At 44.5% G+C, this 23,039-nt stretch overlaps 1 protein-coding gene across 1 annotated transcript in view; it reads right to left on the bottom strand.

The window, feature by feature from the left end:
- CRTC3 (CREB regulated transcription coactivator 3) overlaps positions 1-23,039 on the bottom strand; it is a 1,604,530-nt gene that overhangs the window by 1,013,986 nt on the left and 567,505 nt on the right. The window contains exon 6 of the mRNA XM_044063561.1: positions 21,418-21,480. Within this exon, the coding sequence (XP_043919496.1) occupies positions 21,418-21,480 (63 nt within the window). The remainder of the gene's footprint in view (positions 1-21,417; positions 21,481-23,039) is intronic.

Below are 23,039 nucleotides of genomic sequence, written 5' to 3'. Positions count from 1 at the left end.
TGGTGGGGAGAGCCCTCCGCCTAGGCCTCCCCTGAGAATCAACTTAGACCCCTCTCCTGCGACTCTTCTCCTGCAGAAGGGAGCCCTGGCTACAGGAGGTGACAACAGCAGAAGAATAGTACAGGGTGAAAGGCCAGCCGCAGTACAGAGAAGAAGTCTGATCACAGCACATCTCTGACAGCAGTCACCCGCTTAAAACCTGAAACTTAACCCTCTTTAACACACACAACCTTAACACAAACACACCAGTCCAATTAAATTAAACTAAATTTTAAAGGTATTTGGTAAAAACACACCAACACACCTAACGGGGGGATGGGAAAGACTAAAAAATTAAAAAAAAAAAAGAAAGACAGGAAAAATAAAAAAAAAAAAAGTTAAACTATCAAAACTAAAAAAAAAAACAAATTTAAACTAAAATGTCACAATGTGAATTATGTGAAATTACTTACCAGGAGCTGGTAAAGACCTCCCAGCGAAAGCGAAGCAGATCCTACCTCTTCCTGCCATGCCATGGGCTATGGGGGGCTGGTAAGCTGGTAAAAAAAAGCTAAAGCAGTAAGAAAAAGCCCGAGTCGGGCAGGAGGGGCTCCGAACCCATCAAGCAAGAAAGAAGGCGAGATTGACAACTTAACATCAATATTTTCTTGTTTAATAAACAGATACATCACCAAATTACAGGAACGGCTATGGGTATTGCCACAGCCAATACATATGCTAATCTGACGCTGGGAAAATGGGAAAGTATATACCTATATAGTGACTCCAATATATATGCATCCAGAGTATCGTAATATAAACGCTTTGTAGACGATATTTTCTGGTTTGGCATAGTACTGAAATAGAACTACAGAACTTTTATGAATATATGAATAATACTGCAGAATTTCTAAAGCTCCAAATGGAATTCACTGAAGACTCAATTAATTTTTTGGATGTTACATTACAGATGACAAAATCTGGTTTAGAAACAAGTATATATATAAAAAGGATGTGCAGGTGAATAAGTACCTACATGAGAGAAGTATGCATGCAAAGAGAACTTTTAATAGTGTCCTTAAGAGCCAGTAGGCTAAATACACAGCCCGAAGTAAGTTATACTCAGATGCAAGAAATGACTGAGGACTTTACTGAAAGGGGTTATGATATACAAGAGATACAGACCGCTGAGAGAAATGTTGATGAGGGGTTTAAAAGCTAGACCCTATGTCTCCACTCAGACTGAGCTTGTCTATGAGGGGTTGGAAAGTGATAAATCTCAACCCCTGAGATATCTTATGACTTACAGTAGAGCTAGCAGAAAAACAATGTTATTAGTAAGAACTGGGATATTTTGAGTTCTATACCAGGCCATGAAAGTTGGCTCCCAAATGAACCTAGCTTCAGCTATCGTAATTGTAATAGCTTGAAGAAACTATTATGTTATAAGGATTTTAAACTTAATAATAGTATGTTATTAGTCCAAAATAAGAAAGGCACTTTCCCCTTCTATAACTGTTCTTGTTGTGTGGACATAAATCGTCCACTGAGTTTATACATTCTAAAAATGGTAGAAAATTTGTCTTCCACTGTAGTGCAACATGTAATACATCATGTATTATATATCTTGCTAATTGTAAAAAATGCTTGGGCTTCTATGTGGGTAAATCAATTATAGAACACAAGTCTGAGAACAGGAGAGGAATACTAACTAACTCAATGGCCAAACATATAAGTAAAACTGAGGATTCGCATCAATTTAACTTTAGAGTTGTACATATAATCCATCCAAATGTAGATGTGGAGATCTTATAAATAGTGTAGATATGAGAGTATGACTGGATTATTCGCCTAGAAGCAGATAGATACCCTGCTATAAATAAACAAATAACTTTAAAACCTGTGTTGAAATCTAAACAACAGGTAGTAAAAAATAAGTGACTGTATATACGTTGCTGCTATGTATTTAAAGAACTGATTACTATTATATTTGTTGTATTGTGATAGGTTGCTGTGTCGTGGTATTTTTGAATTAGGTATAAAATGCTGTTTTATTAACTGTTTTATGTAAGACACTGAGGAAGGATATTTATATCTGAAAGCTTTGTCGTTTTAATAAATTTTATTTATGGTGTGGAGTATACTTGGTTTTTTTGCTTGAAGCTGTTTGGTTTGATATCTCCACTTTATCACTGCTCCACTTATGCCTTGTGATTTGCTATTATAGTAACAACATACTAGTAGGAGGTAATGGTGAAACTGAGCATGACAGAAACCTCAGAAAAGTTCTGGAAAGAGCACATAAAGTGAATCTTAAGCTCAATCAACAAAAATGCAAATTCAGGCTACGAGAAGTCAATTATGTTGGTCATTTATTTACCAGTTCAGGCTTATGACCAGACCCTTCCAAGCAAACAACCACTCTTGAGATGCCAGCTCCAGGCAAAGTTCGAGCACTGCAATGTTTTCTTGGCATGGTTAACTACCCAAGCAAGTTCATTCCAGGCTTGAGACAAATATCATTACTCAGAGAGCTGACACGTAAAAATGTATCCTGGGGTCTTGGTTACAACAGCAACAGAGTATTTGATGTCCTGAAACAGAGAACTGCCAGTCCACCTATTCTCAGATACTAGGATGTCCACAAGCCAGTCATTCTTTCATGTAATGCTTCAAAATTTGGTCTTGGTGCAGTCATTCTACAAGAGGGTCAACCTGCTGCCTATGCATCGAGAACGCTTACCCAAACTGAAAAGCAGTATGCTCAGATAAAGAAAGAACTTTTGGCAACTATGTTTGCATGTTCCAAGTTCCATGATTATGTTTATGGTAGACCTATCCAGATCAAAAGAAACAGACCACCAACCTTTAATCACTATTCTGAGAAAGCCTATACATTCGGCTCCACTCAGATTGCAACACATGATGCTGAGATTGCAAAAGTTATCATTTCAATCTTGTCTACAAGAAAGGCAAACTTCTTTATCTTGCTGATACATTATCTAATCGCCCAGAAGTACCACTTAATAGCACAAGAATGAGCAACTTGATTTTGAAGTCATGGAAGTGAGAAATTTTTCTTCCACATGTCTTAATGAGCTTAGAGATCTTACAGCTACAGATCCAGTTTTATAAAAGCTCAACCACTTTCTCAAAAAAAGGAAAGCAATCTAGTTTACCTCAAGAAGTGGAACCTTATTTTCCATACAGAGATGAGATTTTGTCAGACAATGGTTCAATCATTATGAAAGGTCTGAAAGTGATTGTTCCAAATTCTTTGCAACAAGAGTACATGGCTATCCTACATCTAGGTCACCAAGGAGCAGATTCTACCAAAAGAAAGGCGAGAGGACTAGTATTTTGGCCTTCTACGTCACAAGAAATTGTGAAAGTGCTATCATCTTGTTCAGTGTATAACAGTACTAAGCCACAACAACAGAAAGAACCACTTCAGCTGAACCAGATTACTGAACTACCTTGGTCGACAGTAGCTACTGACATTTTCGAGTGGAATTGTCAACATTATTTGGTGTTAGTAGACACTTAATCTAATTGGTTTGAGATTGACCTACTTCCCATTCTAGCATCCAGTACTGTCATTACTAACATGATGCATCATTTTGCAGTCCATGGTAGTCCACACAAAGTTATTTATGTCAATGGCGCACAGTTTATAAGCCAACACTTGAAAGTATTTGCCAAACAGCGGAACTCTACTCATGTCACAAGTAGCCCACAGTATCCATTGTCAAATAGTTTGGAAGAACGTGCAGTTCAAAGTGCAAAACAGTTAATAGAGAAGTCAAAAAGTACAGTTTTGTACCTACCATAAATGTAAATGTTCGAGTGTTCACACTGCTGCAGTCATTACACTTGGGTTATCCTGCTGTCAGGCGGTCCCGTAGTCGGCCAGATTTCCAAAGTATTGATCCGGCGTTGGTTGCTGTCACTTCTTCCCTGAAGTCAGTGCGCCAGGGATATACAAGATGCATCCAACGCCATTTTCTTCAGTTTTTCTTGCCCCAGATGTCAGGTGCCCCCAAGTAGGTAGGCAATACATATTGCTAATAAAAAATATACATATGAAATAAAAACAATACCTTCAGTTACAAGCAAATACACCATAAAGGTTGTATAGGATAGAAAGGTATAGATAAGTCCAGCTAGTTCAGAGGGGATGGAGGGAGGGTAACCTGGATTGCAGCAGTGTGAACACTCGAACATCTACATTTATGGTAGGTACAAAACTGTACTATGTTCGTGTTACACTGCTGCAGTCATTACACTTGGGTAGAATCCCAAAGCTAAGGTTGGGTGGCTGGTCTATAAAGAGTTAGGATTGGCTATGAGGCCCTGCAGAACTGCAGTGGCAAATCCTGCCCTGGATTTAGAGTAAAGAGGCAAGTGGTAATGCTTGGTAAAGGTGTGCACTGAACTCCAAGTTGCAGCCTCCAAAATTTCCTTGGTAGGTACTCCTCTGAGAAAGGCTGGTGAAGTGGCTGTTGCCCTGGTGGAATGTGGACTAATGTTATTTGGGACTGATTTTCCATGCTGTGTGTAGCAGTAACGAATACAGTGTCCTATCCATTTGGATATAGTCTGCTTTGAGATAGCCTTGCCCTGTGATCCTGCAGCATATGCTACAAACAGTTGCTCAGTTTTCCTGAAAGCTTTTGTTTTGTCCAAGTAGAAGTGTAGCTGCCTGTGTATGTCCAAAGAATGCAGAAGTTTCTCCCCTTTATTCTGGGGATTTGGATAAAAAGTTGGCAAATGGATGGTTTGGTTAAGAGCCACACTGGATACCACCTTGGGCATAAAGGTAGGGTTTGTCCTTAAAGAAACCCTGTCCTGATGAAAAATTATAAAAGGTTCCACTGCCATTAATGCCTGTAGCTCTGAGACTCTTCGTGCTGAAGTTACTGCCAGCAGCAGAGCTGTTTTCCATGATAAAAATTTTAGATCGGCTGTATTGGCTGGCTCAAAAGGTGTCAGGGTCAGTTTTTCCAAAACGAAATTGAGGTCCCAAGTTGGTGTTGGTGCTCTCCAGGGGGGGTCTTAGGTTTTCAGCCCCTCTGAGGTACTGCTTTAGCAAGGGATGACAGAATAAAGGAGGATCCGTGTTGTAATGTGCTGAAATGGCAGAGGCGTGGATCTTAATTGATGAGAAGAACAGGCCTTTGTCCAGCATCTCAGTTACGTATTGTAAAATCTGAGGAATGTTTGTGACAAGAGGGTCAAGGCTTTGAGCCTGGTTCCAGGCACAGAATTTCTTCCATTTTTCTGAGTAAGCTTTCCTGGTGCTAGGCCTCCTGGCCTCCAAAATGACATCCATAACAGCTTTAGAGACAGGTGTTGCCTGTTTGACTAATGAATCTGCCATGCAGCCAGGTTTAGGGTTTTGAGTTGACTGTGCAGGATCTGATTTGTTTTGTTGAGTCAGAAGGTGTGGAATTTGAGGCAAAATCAATGGTGGGCCTTGAGCTAAGTTCTTTAAGACTGGGTACCAGTGCTGGTGTGGCCAGTCTGGAGCAATCAGGATCATCTGTGGTTTTTCTTGTCTGGCTTTTAGGAGTACCTTTGAAAGGAGAGGCAGTGGCGGGAAGGCATAAACCTTTAGGCTTTTCCAGCTGAACGAGAGAGCATCCACTTTCCATGCTTGTGTGTGATAAGTCCTTGTACAGAATTTGTGTAGTTGACAGTGGGGAGGCAAAAAGATCTATGTCTGGGCATCCCCATTTTTGCGTTACCATGCTGAAGATTTGTGGATTCAATTTCTATTCATGAGGGTCCATGATATTTCTGCTTAGATCATCTGCCAGAGTATTTTTCTTTCCTGGCAGGAATTGTGCTTGCAGGTTAACTTGATACGTTAGAGCTGTGTTCCACAAGGTCATGGCTTGCCTGCATAGGGGATAAGAATGAGTGCCCCCTTGCTTGTTTATGTACCACATTACTGTGGTGTTGTCTGTCTTTAATAATAATTGCCCTGGATGCAGAAGGTCCTTGAAAGCTGTTAGGGCATTTTGAACAGCCAACATCTCTTTTTGATTGATGTGAAGATGCATCTGGTCTGTGGTCCACTTGCCCTGAATGCATTTTCCTGCCATGTGTGCTCCCCAGGCGTAATCCGAAGCATCTGTTGTTAGAGTCTGCCTGGCTGTGGGTAGGGTAAAAGGCTGACCCTTTAGGTGACATGCCTGTGCCCACCATCGAAACTCCTGTTGTAGTCAGGGAATCATTGGTATTACTGCTTCTAAACTGTGAGAGTGTTGAGTCCAAACACTTTTTAGGTACCATTGTAATTTCCTCATATGCAGTCTGGCATATGGTATTAGTAGTATGCAGGATGCCATGAATCCCAGGGCCTGCAGAATTTTTCTTGCAGGGAGATGGGACTTTTTTCCCAGTAATTGAAAATATTGAGTTAGTTGAACTTGTTTGTCTGGCGTGAGGTAAGCCATCTGGGCCGTTGTATTTAAGCTGGCACCCAGGAATATAGTCTGTTGTGTGGGCACTAGTTTTGACTTCTTTCGTTTACTGTGTACCCTAGAGAAATTAGCAACCTTTTTACAAACGCCAGATGCTGTAGAAGAATGTCCTTTGTCTCTGCTTGAATGAGGCAGTCATCCAGGTATGGATATATTTGAATTCCTTTTTGTCTGCAAAATGCAACTACTGGTGCCAGGCACTTTGTGAAGACCCTTGGCGCAGTAGATAAGCCAAAGGGCAGTGCAGAGAACTGGTAGTGCATTGTACCGGCTTTGAATCTGAGGTATCTTCTGCAATTTTGTCTGATAGGGACATGCAGGTATGCTTATTTGAGGTCCAGAGTAACAAGCCAAGCCTTCTTGCCCAGCATGGGTAGAAGCTGCTGTAATGTCAACATTTTGAATTTCGGAATATCCAGGTAAGTATTTAGAATTGAAAGGTCTAGTATGGGCCTCCAGGCCTTGCCTTTCTGGGGACCAGGAAGAGTCCTGAGTAAAATCCTTGGCCTTGTTCCTGTTGTGGTACTTCTTGAATAGCTCTCATGTCCATGAGGGCTGACATTTGTTTTTGTGTCTCTGCCCATTGATTTTGTGGCAGGTCTGGCATTCCTTTTAGCCTTGGTAAAGTATGAAAGTGGAACCTGTAACCTTGAGACACAGTATTCAGAACCCATTTGTCTTGGGTGATTGTTTGCCAGTTTTGAGAAAAAAGTGCTAGTTTTCCCCCTAAGGGGGCTACCAAAAGTGAAGTGCTTGGTGTACGAAGGGGAAAGTCATTGGGACTGTTTCCTGTAAGGTTGAGACTTGTCCTCACCTCCTTTTGGGGTTGAGGTGCCCCACTGACGCTGTCTGTTTGAGCCTTGGGGTTGAGATCTGCCTCTTGGGCGTCTGTATCTGCCTCTCTGTGGCCTGTCTGACACTGGAAAGGACCAATTCTTTGTTGGCCAATTTCTGCTAAATCGAGGTGGCTGTACCTGTAAGAAATCCTTGACTGTTTCCATAGATTTAGCTTTATCCTCCATTTTCTTTAACACCTCTTCTGCCTTAACACCTAACAAGGTATCATGCTGTAAAGGAGCATCCAATAATTTTGCCTTAACATGATCAGATAAACTCTGTTCTTTTAACCAAGCATGTCTTTGAATCACAGAACCTGTAACTGCGGCTCTACAAGAGGCCTCTAAAGAATCAAAACCACATTGCAGAGTATGTTTTCCCACCTGTTCAACTGCATGCAATAAATCCTGCATTTCTTTACAGTCAGGAGCTTCTGAGCTTGCAAGCATTTTCTGTTTTCACAGAGCCATTAAATACTGTTGGTACTTAAGCATGTGAAACTGGCAATTTAAAGCCCTTACTGCTAAAGTTGCAGAAGTGTAAACTTTCTTCCCCCATCTATCCAAAACTCAGGAATCTCTGTCAGAGGGTACTGGATTTTTCGCAATGGAAGCCTTAACCCCTTTTGGACCCTGGGAAATAGTTTCTTGATCAGCAGAAGGGTTTTTATAAAGAAACTTGTGAGAGTCAGGGACTCCAATACCCATCTGGCTTGGCTGGTGCAGGGGGCAAAGAATCAGGAGATAAGCTGGAATCAGAGATCACATCATCCACAATATCTAGCACAGGCGGAATAGCCAGGGGCCTGTGCTGAGGCAATAAAAGGAAATCCCTGAGCCTTTTCTTGGATTCTGAGTAATCCTGACTTCCCCAATGGAAATGCTCCCTCATGGTATGTAAAGTTTCCCCAAAAGAATAATCCTCAGGAGGGGAGGCTGAAGGGATAGATACTTCAGCATCAGAGTCCTCATAGGGGGGTACAGAGTATCCATGGTTTGAAGAGGAATCAGAGGAAATGGAAACCTGATCAGAGGAATCATAGTCTGTATTCTGCCTAGGCCTTTTCTCAGGAGGGGGATGGGAACCCCTGATTAGAGTAATGAGGTTTTCGGCCATTTTAAGCACGTGTCTCTTAGGCACGGAGGACTGTCCAGGAGAATGCTGTACTTGCTTCTTTGTCTTTAATGGTACTTTTGTCTTGGCTGTTGCTTTAATGGTAAGTTGTGAAGGTCTGAAAACACCCTCAGAAGCCGATGCCTGCTCAGCTGCTCCGGACCCATCTGAAGGATTAGTTTCCGTAGGCCCAATACCTTGAGTTTCCAGAGGCCTAGTTGTCTCCACATGGGAGTCGGAGGTGGCCTGTGGCTCTGAGGTAGTGGGTGTCAGGGGCTGCGAAAGCACCTCACTGAGAACCGGCAACTGGCCTAGCAGAGGTTTTGTCATCAGTTTTGGACCTCGGATGCCTGTCTTTATCCTTGTCTTTGCGTTTTTTCGGTATTGCAGTCGTCAGTTGATCCGACAGCATAGTATAATTGAAGCTTCGGCCAAAGTAGTGCAAAGCAAAATCAAAACGTCTTTTTATAGTGCGTTTGTTAAATCTAGCACAAAACCGACAACTAGTGACGTCGTGATCAGGGCCTAGGCATGGAATACAGTGAGAGAGGAAGTCCTTATGAGGTATTTGCTTCCCACAAGAAATACAATTATTAACTTTTTCTGACATCGGTCTGAGGCAAGAAAAAAGTTTCCCCAACGAGGTACTTAGCTTTATTGAAGACTTCAGATATGAAATTTGACTTCAAAAATCTCAGGAGTCGGCCGACCGGCACTTGCGAACTGCTTCTGCTTCGGGCACCGCGCGGCAAGAAAGACTGGAGAAAATGGCATTGGATGCATCTTATATACCCCTAGCGCACTGACGTCAGTGAAGAAGCGACAGCAACCGACGCCGGACCAAGACTTTGGAACTCTGGCCGACTGCGGGACCGCCTGATGGCAGGACAACCCAAGTGTAATGACTGCAGCAGTGTAACACGATGAACATCAAGACAATATAGTGATGTTTTCCTGAATCTCTTGAATTCCAGAAATATTCCTCGTCATAAACATCTTGGTTCACCTGCCCAGAGACTTCTGTTGAGACAAACCAGAACCACGTTACCAATTAGTAGTCAATTATTGGTTCCATGTGTCAGAAATAACAGGTCAGTGAAAGTCAATCTGTTGAAGAAGCGTTTAGCCCATAAGTTCTCTTAGGATAAGACCAGCAAACTGCTCAATCCATTACGAGAAGTGGTAAGGATGCAAACGTCCAAGGGTTATGATCAGATTGAAGTCTTGAAGAATATTTGCTCACAGCTGAGATCGTAAATTGTGGAATCACGAGAAGAAGAATTTAGGTGGAATCAGAAACATTTGATACCGGTGTCCGAGCCTATACCACAGCACATAGCCTGTGAGAAAGACTATATCTCAGAGGGAGTTGTCCAGTGTTCCAATTCCAGAAGAAGTTCCAAAGAATAATCCCGTTCCTGTGATGAATCCCAAAATTCCTCACACTAGCTGTTCACCGAAGATGTCCCTTTTGTTAAACCAATTCCAGATTAAGTTACCAGATCTGGTCACATCTCCAGACCATGTTATAGATGCACGGCAACTTGGACATGAACACTGTGTTTGTTTTGAATGTCTATATTAATAGCAAGCAATAGATGCATTTTCCTCAAGGGTGGATTAATCATGATCAAAGCCATCCTCTAAGTTAATAGAGTCAGAAAACTCCTGTGGTGAGGTATCCCCTTTCTTTTCCCAAGGGGTGCTTTTGAGGGACAGTGGCATCTAGCTCTGGACCAAGTAAATCAAATCCTCAGTCAACCTCACTAGGTCTTGTTGGTAGGCCTGAGAGTGGAAGCCGGTAGGTCTAGACTAAGGTAAGGTGGGTGCAGTTTTTTTTTTTGTGACAGGCTTTAGGTTTTGGCCTAAGGCCGGCCTCTGCACTGGTAGCTGGATGAACAACCAACTCCTGCAAACTATAGGAAGAGGAGATCTCCTGATGATGTGAAAAACTACTGTTGTTTTGTGAGTGGTCTTCAGAATCCGCAACCTGTGAAGCAGACTCAGCACCCACAAATGAGCTAAGTCCTTTGGCTTGTAGGGAAGTAGAGAGACCTGGAGGCAAAGTGTGCTCTGAATAGGTCTCTATAGACATCAGTTCCACCACCTCAGTTGTCAAAGGGGGCTGCGAAGGATCCTCACTTTCTTCGACAATCACAAGCCTAGGAGGACTGGTCATTGGCAAACAAGTGTCATCTGAATTCCTAAATCTGAAGCGCTTTTCACTTTTCTGCCTAGGGAAATCTACTTCAGCTCAACTGGAGGACAACATGGTATGGAATGACGAATGGAAATGTTTAGCCAGAATCTCAGCTCTCAGCTTCATAGTTCTGCTATTAAAGCAAGCACAAAACTGACAGTTAGGAATGTCGTGTTCAGGACTCAAACAAGTCATGCAAAAAGAATGAAAGTCCAGGTGTGATATCTGTCGCCACAGCGGAGACAGTACTTAACTTTCTCTGACATTAGTCAAAAGGCATGTGAAAAGTTCCCCAACAGAGCACTAGGCTTTAGAAGTCTTCTTTCTCTAGTGTGGACTAACTGACACACTGACTAGCACTCTGCTTTAGGCTCTGACAGCAAGAAAGAACTGAGGTCATGGTGCCAGCTGATGCCCTTTATACCCAAACGTAGTGACGTCAGATGGGGCATTTGCCAGCTTCAGGAGGAGGGGAAAATATTCTTTGGTAGTCGGGCAGGCCAAGGGCTTTCATGATGGGCGATTCCACAAATCAGGACTACAACGGTGAAAAATGAAAATCATTCTTATTCATCTGCCTACACAAACATGATGAATGAGAAAAACAAAGTAAACAGAATTATTTCAACTCCTGGCACTACCACTATTTGTAAGCAATACTGAAACTATGTCAATAAAAGCCAGTACCAAATATCATGCTCAGTACCTCTTGTTACATTATATCAAATCAGCAACTTGAGAAGATGAGAACTTGACATTTACAAAACTTTTAACAGTATAGGAAATATACAGTGGCAGGCATCCTTAACTTTAGCTGCAAGGGTGTACCAAAAGTTTACTGGCAAACTGAACAGCAATGCTGCACGACATTTTTCTTGGTACAAGGAAAAGCCTGGAGTAAAATCCTTGGCCTTGTTCCATAGGCGGTACCTCTTCTATAGCTCTCATCCTTAGTAAGTTGTTGACTTGTCTTAGAGCGTCTGTTTTTTGGCTTGGTGGTAGGTTTGGCATTCCTCTCTTTTTTGGTAGAGTGTGGAAGTGAAACCTGTAGCCCTTGTCTATTGTTTGTAAAGTCCATTTGTCTCCTGTAATGTAATGCCAGTTGTCGGAAAATAAGGCTAGCTTTCCGCCCAAGGGTGCTTCCAGTTGTTCCCTGGTAGGCGGAACTAGAGCCAAGTCATTGTGTCTGCCCTGTGGAAGTGGTTGTAGTTGAATCTGTGGCAGTATTTCTCTGGTTGGTAGGTTGCCACTGATGTCCCCTGTAGGCACCCCTAGATTGACCTCTGCCTCTGGGGCGTCTATTTCTGCCTCTCTGTGCTCTGGGGTTGTCTGGAAAGGACCAATTCTTCGAAGGCCAATTTCGGCTAAACCTCGGAGGTTGGACCTGTAAGAAATCCTTGACTGTTTGGACAGATTTTGCTTTTTCTTCCACCTTCTTTAGAACCTCCTGTGCAGGGGAGCCAAACAAACTTTGTTTCTCCATGGGAGCATCTAGGAGTTTTGACTTAACATGGTCTGGTAAGGATTGTACTTTTAACCAGGCATGCCTTCGAATCACTGTTCCAGTCATAGCTGATCTAAAGGAAGCCTCCAGTGCATCATAGCCACATTTTAAGAAATGATTACTGACCTGCTGAGAGTTATGTACCAAATCCTGAAGGGACTTGCGGTCTAAAGGTTCAGGAGAAGACAGTTTTTTGTTTATCTGGTCTAACAAAAATTCCTGGTACTGAATCATGTGAAATTGACAGTTCAAGGCCCTGGCGAAGAGTAGCAGAAGTATAAACCTTTTTACCCCATCTCTCTAATGCTCTAGATTCCCTTTCAGAGGGAAGAGGGTTTTTGGCAGAGGCAGCTGCCACACCCTTAGGGCCCTGTGAAATGGTTTCAGGGTCTGCAACAGGAGCCTTATACAAATGGTAATGTGTGTCCGGGACCCTGTAATATCTGTCTGGCTTGGCAGGGGCCGGAGGAAGAGAATCAGGGGCAGTACAGGCATCATTATATGCATCATCAACAACTGTTAGTACTGGCGGAATGGCTAAAGGCCTATGCTGTGGTAAGTGTAAAAAGGTCCTTAGCCTTTTCCTTGAATCTGAAAAATCCTGGCCCTGCCATTGGAAATGTTCCCTCATAGCATGCAAGGTTTCCCCAAAGGAAAATTCTTCAGGAGGAGAAGCAGAAGGAATGGAGTCTTCTGCATCAGAATCCTCATAAGGAGAATATGGGCCTTCGTGAGGGTCTGAAATGTCTGAGTCATCCGAGGAATAATCTGTAGAGACAGGTTCCAGGGGTTCAGTCCTAGGCCTTTTGTCTGGAGGGGGCTGAGAGGCCCTGTCTGGGTGAGGTTGGGATCCCCTGATCAAAGAAATGAGATCCTCAGCCAGGCTGAGCATTTGGGAACTAGAGGTAGGCCTATGTGAAGGAGTTTTAGCAGGTAAGGCCTTAGAAGATTTAGCTGCTTTAGCCCTGGCAAAAGCCTTGATAGACATAGAAGCAGGGGGTCTAGCAGCCCCATGTGCAGGGGTAGATATGTCTAAAGGAATAGTGTCTGACAAATCCTGGGTGCCTGCTTCTGTAGCAGTAAATTCAGTAGCAGATTCAGCCATGTTCTGTGAGGCCTCGGCTATCGGAGGCATGCTTTCGGCCGAAGGAAGAACCGGGGCTCGGTTTCAGCGAAGCGAGACACTCGCGTTGGCCTAACCGTGGTTTCAGCGAAACCGCGGCCGCGGTGTCGGTCCTTTTCCTTGCGCTTTTAGCTAATTGAGTAGTCGGAGTCTCCGGCGGCATTTTGTATGCAAAAGCGGGACCAAAAACTCCTCTGCAAACTCCGACCGACGTCTAAGTGTCCGTCGGTTGAAGGAAGCACAGGCTAGACAAGCTGATACGTCGTGGTCTGGGCCTAAGCAAGGAAGGCAGTAAGAGTGGAAATCCTTATGAGGTATTTGTTTCCCACAAGTTAAACAATTATTTACTTTGTCTGACATCGGCTGAGACAAGAAAGAGTCCCCAACGGGGTACTTAGCTTTTTAGAAGTCTTCGGTAGTAGAAATCTCTGGATCTGACCGACCGGCACTTGCGAACAGGTTCTGCTTCGGGCACCGCGCAGCAAGAAAGACTGAGGAAAATGGCGTCGGCTGATGCCTTTATACCCAATAAACATCAGCTATGACATTGGGTGAAGTGCGACATCAGCCGAGGCCAGACCCAGACTTTGGAATCCGGCTGACCGAAGGGCTGCCTGAGGCAGGACAACCCATATGTTAGGACTGCAGATGCATCCTTGAAGGACATCTAAAGCTAATACCACATGGATTATAGTAAGAATAAGATTATCAAATACGATCTGGAAGCACAACAAACATATTACAAACAGTGTGCAGTATTATGGAGAAGCACACAAAACATTTCTGAGAATAGGGTAGCCATGTTAAATGTGCGACTTTCAGGATGAAGTGCTCATGCTTTGAGGCATGTATCCCTGGTTAACCATATAAGCTGCATTAATCATAATTCTTGCAGAGTCAAGTATAGTGTAAGACCATTACAATATGAAGTGAGTATGACAAATATTGCACAATGTTATGGAGATGTACAAAAGAATGTTTTCAGAGTATGATAGTCATGTTAGTTATGTAACTCTTCAGGATGCGTTTCCCCAATCAAACTGCAGTTTCCACCAGCTCTGTTTGTAACAGGGGATGGCACTACCTTTAAAACCCTGCCTGATTTGTTCTAATAAAGGAGGAGTTAAAGAGGACTGATTTGTAACTTGCACGGTTTCAGGGGCAGGGTATAGTAAAATAATGCCAAAAATTCACATCAGTGGCAAGTATGCAATGGGCTTTACCTATGAACTTGTAACAAATCTATAATTTAAAGGACCACAAGGAGGTTCTGCGGTTAATGTTTCTTCAGAGGATCTCCAGGGCCCAGTGGCTCACATCTGACATATGGCCATTATTTAGGTACAAATTATCCCTGTATCTGTGTGGGCTTTTTCTGAGTATTCATGTTTCCTCCTATCTCCCAAAAAATCGTACTGACAGACTGACTGGCTACTCGAAATTGCCAATCTATATGTATTTCACTCTTGCCCTTGTGGCCCGAGTCATGGCCGAGAAGAATGCAAGGACCAGGTCTTTATTTGGCTAATAAACAAATAAAATGTGTAATTTATTATGAGTGCCCTTTAAATAAAAAAAAAATATGAGGTTCTGTCTTCTGCCCATATCTCAAGTTTCTTTGCTGGTGCTCATGAAAGCACAATAAAGAAATAAAAAAAGAAGTTATGTACTCACCATAACGTTCCATCTGAGTAGGTAACTTCATTTGTCAGCAATCTGTGGGTATCGGATCCGATCCGGCAGCTTTCCAAGCTAGAGATCCAAACTCCAAGCTCGTCCCCCTTACCCATAATACCCTGCTACCTCCATCCAGTCCTCAGATCGAGTTTGCCCTATTAGCACAAAATACCAAAGAAACAAACCACCTTAACATCCTAACCTGCCACCAACTAGGAGTGAAACAACAATCATTCAGGTGACTAACTACAGGTTAGGGGGACGGAGGGGGGCGTTCGGTTGCTGACAAATGAAGTTACCTACTCAAATAACTTCTTTATCTGAAGTAGTTAACTTCATTTGATCAGCAACCTGTGGGACAGAGTCCCCAGCTACTAAAAACTTGGGAGGTCCTCATGGAAGGATATTCCGGAGCACTGCAGAGCCAAATGATGCCCTCCGCCTGGATATCAAATCCAACTTATAATGTGTAATAAATGTATGAGAGGAAGCCCAAGTGGCCGCAGAGCAAATATCATCCAAGGGCACCCTTGACCAAAAGGCAGCAGAGGTAGCCACAGAGCGGGTAGAATGTGCACGAACCCCCACGGGCTCAGGTTGACCAGAGATTTTGTACGTGAGCAAAATGCAGTGAGAAATCCACCTAGCTAGAGTTACCTTCGTCACTGGTTTACCCAAAGATGGCTTAGCAAATGAAACAAAGAGCTGCTCCGATTTTCGACAGGCAGCAGTTCTATGCAAATAAAAGCGCAACTGTCTATGCACATCTAATGAATGGAGTCTGTACTCCCCTTTGTTCTGGTAGTTAGGGAAGAAGACAAGCAGATTAATTGATTGGCTGATGTTAGCCTCGGAAGCTACTTTAGGTAAAAAAGAGGGATTAGTCCTGAGGGAAACTATGTCTTTATGGAAGACAAGATATGGAGGTTTAGAACAAAGGGCCTGAAGCTCTGATACCCTTCTAGCTGAGGTAATAGCAATCAAGAAGGCAGTTTTCCAAGACAAATACTTTTAAGTCAACTGAAGCTGCAGGCTCAAAGGGGGTACCAGTAAGAGCCTGGAGGACTAAGGTTAGATCCCACGGAGGAACCACATTCTTTACAGGAGGTCTTAAAAGAAAGGTACCCTTCAAGAAGGTCTTGCAGATCTTAGAGGAAGCTAAGGGACCAAGATTGTCTCCGATGTGGAAGTAGGAAATAGCCGGCATCTGAACCTACACAGTTGAAGAACTGGCCCCCTGATGAAAAATGTGGGATAAAAACTCAAGAACTGCTGGAATGGGAGCCGTAACGGGATCCAAATTCCTATGCCCTGCCCAGATAGAAAAACGTTTCCATTTACTATTGTAGACTTTCCTGGTAGAAGGCTTATGTGCGGCCACCAGGATGGATTTAACTGCGGATGAGATACCGGGAGTCCTAACCACTAACGGAACTGGATCAACCAAGCCGAAAGCTTCAGTTCATCCAGGTTCGGGGTTTTCAATCCCGAAGGATGAGAGATGAGATCCGAAATGGGATCTAAGATCCAAGGAGGAGCTACTAGATGAGACCGCAGGAATGGGAACCAGGTTTGACGAGGCCAGAATGGGGCTATGAGGATAACTCTGCTCCCCAACCGACGAGCTTTCTGCAAGAATTTTGTCATTAACGGGAGAGGAGGATAGGCATAAAGAAAACTGGATGGCCAAGCATGAGCCAAAGCGCCTCTGGGGCTCTCCCCCAGTGGGATTAGAGTGAAAAACTCGCTGCACTTCATGTTCGAAGGCGACACGAACAGATCGCAGCAAGGTTGACCCCATTTGAGGAAGATCCGTTTCGCTACTAAGGGGTTCAGAGACCACTCGTAAGGTGAGAGGATAGTTCAACCAATTTGTCCGTTAAAATGTTGGACCGACCCGGGATGTGCATTGCTAGCAGAAAGCGGTTGGTGGATATCGCCCACTCCCAAACTCTCATGGCCTCTCAGCATAGAGGGTAAGACCTGGTTCCCCCCTGTGTGTTGATGTACCAGACCACTGACATGTTGTCTGTTTGAATTGCAATAGTTCCTAGAGGTAGAAGGGCATGGAGAGCCTGCAACGCTAGAAGCACCGCCCTCATCTCCAGAACACTGATATGCAGAATGGTCTCTATTGGAGTCCATGTGCCTTGGACGGTTCTGCCCATGCAATGCCCCCCCCCCCCGAGGCGAGAAGCGTCCGTGGTCACTGTGGCTTGAGGTAGAGGCATCAAAAAAGGGCGTCCTTCCCGAAGCTCTCGGGAATGGAGCCACCAAAGCAGAGATTCCCTGCAAACCCTGCTGAGGGGAATAGGGGAGTACAATGGATGTCGAAGGATGGACCACTGGACCTGTAAGGTCCATTGAAGAACCCTCATATTCAAGCGGGCTAGGGGTGAAAGGTTGATAGCCGCTGCCATCGACCCTAGAGCCAGTGGGGCTGAAGACTGTAGAAGAGCCAAGATGTAAGAGTTAGGTTGCGGAGTCTGTCCGACATCAGAAAAGCCTTGGACTGAAGCGTGTCTATCCTGGCCCCTATGAAATCCAAGACCTGAGCAGGCTAAAGGGATGATTTTTTTGTAGTTTACAGTGATCCCCAACTGGTGGGCCAAAGGCAGGAAATAATCCCTGGCCGAGCATAGTAGATGCCTGGTGGGAGCAGCGAGGAGTCAGTCGTCCAGGTAAGGAAAGACCTGTATTCCTTGAAGCCTCAGGTGGGCCGCGACAACTGCCATGACCTTGGTGAACACCCTGGGGGCTGTGGTGAGACCAAAGGGGAGGACCCTGAACTGATAATGGCTGGCTCCCAGACGAAAGTGGAAAAACCTTCTGGATCGCCTGTCCATTAGAATGTGGTAGTACGCATCTTTGAGGTCTATGGAGCACATCCAGTCGTTCTCCTGCAGAAGGGGGAGAATAGATTGAATGGTGACCATCCGGAATTTTTCTTTGGCAATGGACAGGTTCAGTGTAGACAGGTCGAGAATTGGCCTTAGGTCCCCCATCTTTTTTGGCACCAAAAAGAACCTGGAGTAAGTGCCTGATCTGGACTGGCCTGGGGGGACGCACTGGATGGCTCTTTTTCTTAGCAGCTCTTCTATCTCTAAGGTTGCCGCCTCCCTCTGATTGGGTGGGACATCGGGGAGGCACCCCAACTGAGGGGGAGAACTCAGGAAGGGAGTAAAGTAACCTCTGGATATTATACAGAGCACCCAGCGATCCGTCGTGATGGACTCCCAATGTGCTAGGTGCTCTGAGAAATGCCCCCCGACTGCCTCCAGAGAGGAGCAGTCGGGCAACCCCTTAGGGTTGCTGGGCCAGTCGATCGGAAAAGGGTTCCCTCGACCCAAAATTCCTCCGCCCCCCTCTGCCTCTGGGCCGGCGTCCACCCTGTCCTCCCCTGCCTCTGAAGGACGAGGGGTCCGGAGCGGAACAGGATTGTTGAGATTTCTGGAATCACATCTTCTTTTGTCCTCGCTGGTTCCTGGAAAAGGACCTTTGAGGAGCAAGAAGCGGATTCCGACGGCAGACGTCTTCCCATCTTTCTTGCTCTGGAGTAGCGTATCGCAGACGGTCTTGCCAAACAGCGTAGAACCGTCAAATGGAGCATTTGCGAAGGACGCATTGAAGGGTTCTGCGAAATCTCAAAGACGGAGCCAGGCATGACGCCGTAAGGCGATACCTGCTCCGTTGGCTCTAGCCGCTCCCTCCGGGGCATGGGAGAGAAGCCGCACAGAAGTGTTGGACATTGACTTTAGAATGGTCATTCGTGCCGAGAAGGTTCGTTTGCCCTCGGCCGACATGGACTCCGGGGGTGACCCAGCGTACTCTTTGATTAGGTCCCTTGTCTGGAGGATGTACCGAGGAACTTTCCTGCGCCAGTTCCTTCTTGGTGGCAGCTGCCACCACCATGCCATCTACTGGGACACCTTTCCTCCACGCTGTCCTGTTTGTTGGGGGGCCAAGGATTTTATCTGGTCTTCTGGTTATCGGCTCTACAGTGTCCGGCTCCTTCCACGCCCTGGTAGTTATAAGGTCTACCAGGGGGTCGGCCGGACGGGACACCCAAGAGGTAGATGGGCCTGTGTCAAACACCTCCAGAAACACAGACTCATCCGAGGAAGGCTTTTAGGCTGACTACCCCCCTCTAATGCGCAGCATCTCCATGATGTCTCCAAAGGAGACGTCCTCGGGGGGTGAGCCTGGGGGAACCTTCCCCTTCCTCCAAGTCAGTGTCTTCCGTGAGGGACTCGGGGGAGTCCAAGTGCCTCCTTTTACCCTTTCGTTTGTGAGGGACCTCCTCGGGGGGGGGGGGTTGTCCGAGGAGGGCTCACCAACCAGGTCCTGTTCCTCTAGGGGAACCATCTGGGACGTAGATATAGGCTGTCCCTGGGGCCAGATTATGGAAGACAGGCCCGCCTCCGAGGGACTGGTGGGTGGATCTGTAGCATGAGCCTGGGTCATCGAATCCCTCGAAAGGACCCTCTCCACGATGTCGAAGGCCGAGGGTGAACTGCTCTCCCTGGGATCCGAGAGCAGCCCCCCTCGGATCCGAAGTGTGGATCGGCACCAAAGTTGACGCGATGGGACCCGAAAGAGTAGTGCGCTCCGACCTCATCGGAGCCAAAGACGCAATAACCCCTCCGGATCCGAGGCTCAGCTTACGGTCCCGAGAGCTCGGATCCAAAAAAGGACCCGACAAACTCGAGGGTACAGCCGGTGTCAAAGTAGCGATTACTATCGGCGCCGACACCCCGGCTCCGATGCTACCTGGATCCGACGGCTCCGAAACCTGATAGTGGATCGGAGAAGGAGCAATGGGGGCAAAGAAGGGGGCCGAGCCCCCCCTCCAGATGGGGGGGCAAGAGCACTTCCATCTGCATCTGGGCCTGGAGAAAGAGACGCATCATCCAGTTAATGTCCGCATCTGAAAGGCTCCTAGTGGATCTAGAAGAAGCCGCTGAGGCTGGCCGGGAAGGCCGCCACGACGATCTCGAAGGTGACCGGGTCTCCTCCTCCGGCTCCGGAGATAAACATGGAGAATGAAGCCGAGAGGGGAAGACCCGAGCTGCTTAGCCGGCGGGGCCGAGGGGGCAGAATCGGCCCACCGCTTGTGGCTCCTATGCTTCTCCCTGTCACGCTCCTTGTCTCTTTTCTCTCTCTTCCTGGAGTCCCTCTCTCCCTGGGCCACAGTGGGAGTCTGAGTCCCGGCCAGGGGAGCAGGAACAGTCAACGTAACAGCCGCAGCCGTGGCTGGTGCCACTGAGGGAGAGGAGGACGAAGCAGAATCCACGGGCAAAAGGCCCGCAAGGATTAACTTGATCCTCCTGTCTCTCAAAGCCCGGGGGTTAAAGGCTGCACACATTTGGCAGCCTGATGACAGATGGGCCACCCCCACGCAAATAACGCACCGAGTGTGGCCATCGGCTGGGGACAGCTTATGGCCACACTCACAGCATTTAGAAAATACGGCCTTAGGGCCTTCAGCCATACTAACACACACACACACACACACACACACCTTCACACACAGATAAGGGGAAGGGGAACTACAACTAACCGACTACTATAAAAAAATTGAAGTAAGTATACTAAGGGTCGGAAGGAAATACACACACACACAATTTTGAAGAAAAAACTAGAGAATAAAACCCTCTAATTTAATCACAACCCGCCAGGAGCTCGTCACTCGTGCTTCAAGAAGCCGCAGCAAACGAGATCTGAGGACTGGAGGAAGGTAGCAGAATATTATGGGTAAGGGGGAGGAGCTTGGAGCTCGGATCTCTAGCTTGTAAAGCTGCCGGCTCGGATCTGGATCAGATCCGATACCCACAGGTTGCTGATCAAATGAAGTTAACTACTTCAGATCATAAGTTAGTGTCACTTCATATAACACAAAGTTCGCCTTGCTATGTCACTCAATATGACGTGACAGTACAAACATTATGAATAAAAGCTGCACATTCAGTGTTAAAGCACAAGCTTCAGAATGCTAATCAGGTGGACGGAGATAAAATGTATAATAAAATTTCATTAAAAACCCACCTCTTTCTTGCAAAATGAAAACCCTAGTCTTGGGAACCTAAAATCTTGTCTTCATTGCAAATCATATGCCATGCAGTTTAACTGAAAGGTGGAATACGAACTTTCACCTGCAATACTGCATTACTGCAGTATGATAAAAATTACTTAAAAAAAGCATTTAAGCTACTCAAGTATGATCAAGTGAAATAACTACCCTCATCTGCAGCATATTTGCTTGTAAACTGTCTTCTATGCAACAAGGCTATCTCAACAGAGCACATACTTGATTAATGTCAAAAATGACCACCCCGCCCGCTACATGCAAGGGTACAAAATTAAAATGCAGTATTTACCATATCAAGCTGCAAAGCCCTGGAAGCTGTAGCCCTGCTTGCAGTAAAACTTTTAAAGTGAAAGTTGAGAGAAAGAAAACTTTACTACATTAGTAATTGACTGAAAAAAAAAAAATCACCTGTTAAGTGTAGACATTAGTTTAAATCCTGGTCGTTTCTCTTCACTCCAGGGAGACTGGTGCCTTCAGGAATAAAAGAATAACACAAAAATGTTTGCAATTCAGTATGCTCAAATCAGTTCACTAGATGTTTACAATTACGAGGTTAGTTATGCTGGAAAGAAAAAGGGTAATTGCAAAAGGCGAGAAGAGATAACTGAAGGAACTACCTATGTGGGTCATAAAGAGCTAAGCAGAAACAGAGGTAACAGAGCAGTAATCATCAGATTAAGAGGAAAATCTAGTAGTGTGGCACACCAAGTCTGAGAGCTGTTAAGAAGAAATTTAGTAAGCTTGAAATATTTTAAAAAGTAAGCTGTCCATGACCTGTTTAAAGAGCTACAAGAAGAAGAGGCTACATAAAAAGAATTACTTGGTTTACTGTGTATGTGAAAATAACATTCTACACAAAAGAGTTTTAAACAGTGCAGACTTTTCATTCAAAAAAAAAAAACACTAATAAAGCAATCTGCAGTAATGCATGTCTTCTAAAAACACAGTTTGATGCTGTTATAAACGCTCAAAATCCGCTTGTATGAGCTGTATGTGATATGTGCACAGAGTATTTTCTTGTTGGAATGTCCTTAGAAAGTAAAAAGATAAATGCAATTTCTTCACTTCAGTTGTTAAGAGATTTGCTGAAGTGACAGGAATGCGACATGAGTATTCTGCTGTGTCTCTACAGAGCGTGGGACCATAAGGAATTGAACAAGGGCCAGATGAACTTTTCAACTATTAATAAATCAGACTAACATTTGTTCAAGCTTGCTGGTCTATGGTATGAGAAAGACCAACCACAACATTGTATACTAATGTTTTAAATATTTTTGTTGCTGCACATCACCAATGCCTAAAACAAGAAACAAGGTGATGGGTACTTACAGATCATTTTGTTACAGTTTCAGTTCAGCAATTTTAAAAAGGATCAAATGTTAAATATTTCCTAATCTAAAATTAAAAAAAAATGAATGTAACAGAACATATAATGTTCATATGAAATGCAAAGAAAGGAAATAAGCTCTCTAGTCATCCCTGTCTCTAAGGCCACAAAACTCATACTCAGTAATGAAATATATTCTAGCATCCAATCCACTGCCATTTTTGGGATAGCTTTTTTTAGTTAATTATTCTCTTTGAACAGAAGCAACCTTTGAAGCTTTCAGGTGAGAACTTCGGACGAAGGCAGAAGACCAGAGTATCCATTTTCAAAAACAGTTAAATCTTTTCAGCTGAAAAGCAAAATTAAATTAATGACAGGAATCCTGACTACAACAGAAATCTTCAATATCAGATATGGCACCTCACTGAGCATTAAAGCTTAACCTTCTACGGTCAGTGTTTCATAGTGTATCATTTGGAAATTCAACAAGATAATATCCTTGAAGTTTCTACAATGAACGATATTCCTGGAAGATGTGTATGTACTGCAAAGCACTTTCTAGACTAACAGTCCAGAGGCACTTAAAACAAAATGTACAAATTGTGGCATTCAAATGTTTTCTTTAAAATCTATAATTATTTTTTATAAGTAATAACATGTAAAAACATCCTTTTACCCAAAAGCTCACAGACTACTAAAGATA

This window comes from Protopterus annectens, chromosome 2.part1, assembly GCF_019279795.1.
Source record: "Protopterus annectens isolate FY-2018-M chromosome 2.part1, PAN1.0, whole genome shotgun sequence".
Taxonomy (NCBI): domain Eukaryota; kingdom Metazoa; phylum Chordata; order Ceratodontiformes; family Protopteridae; genus Protopterus; species Protopterus annectens.
Note: the sequence above shows the minus strand (reverse complement) of the source record. Positions and strands in the feature narration are given on the sequence as shown.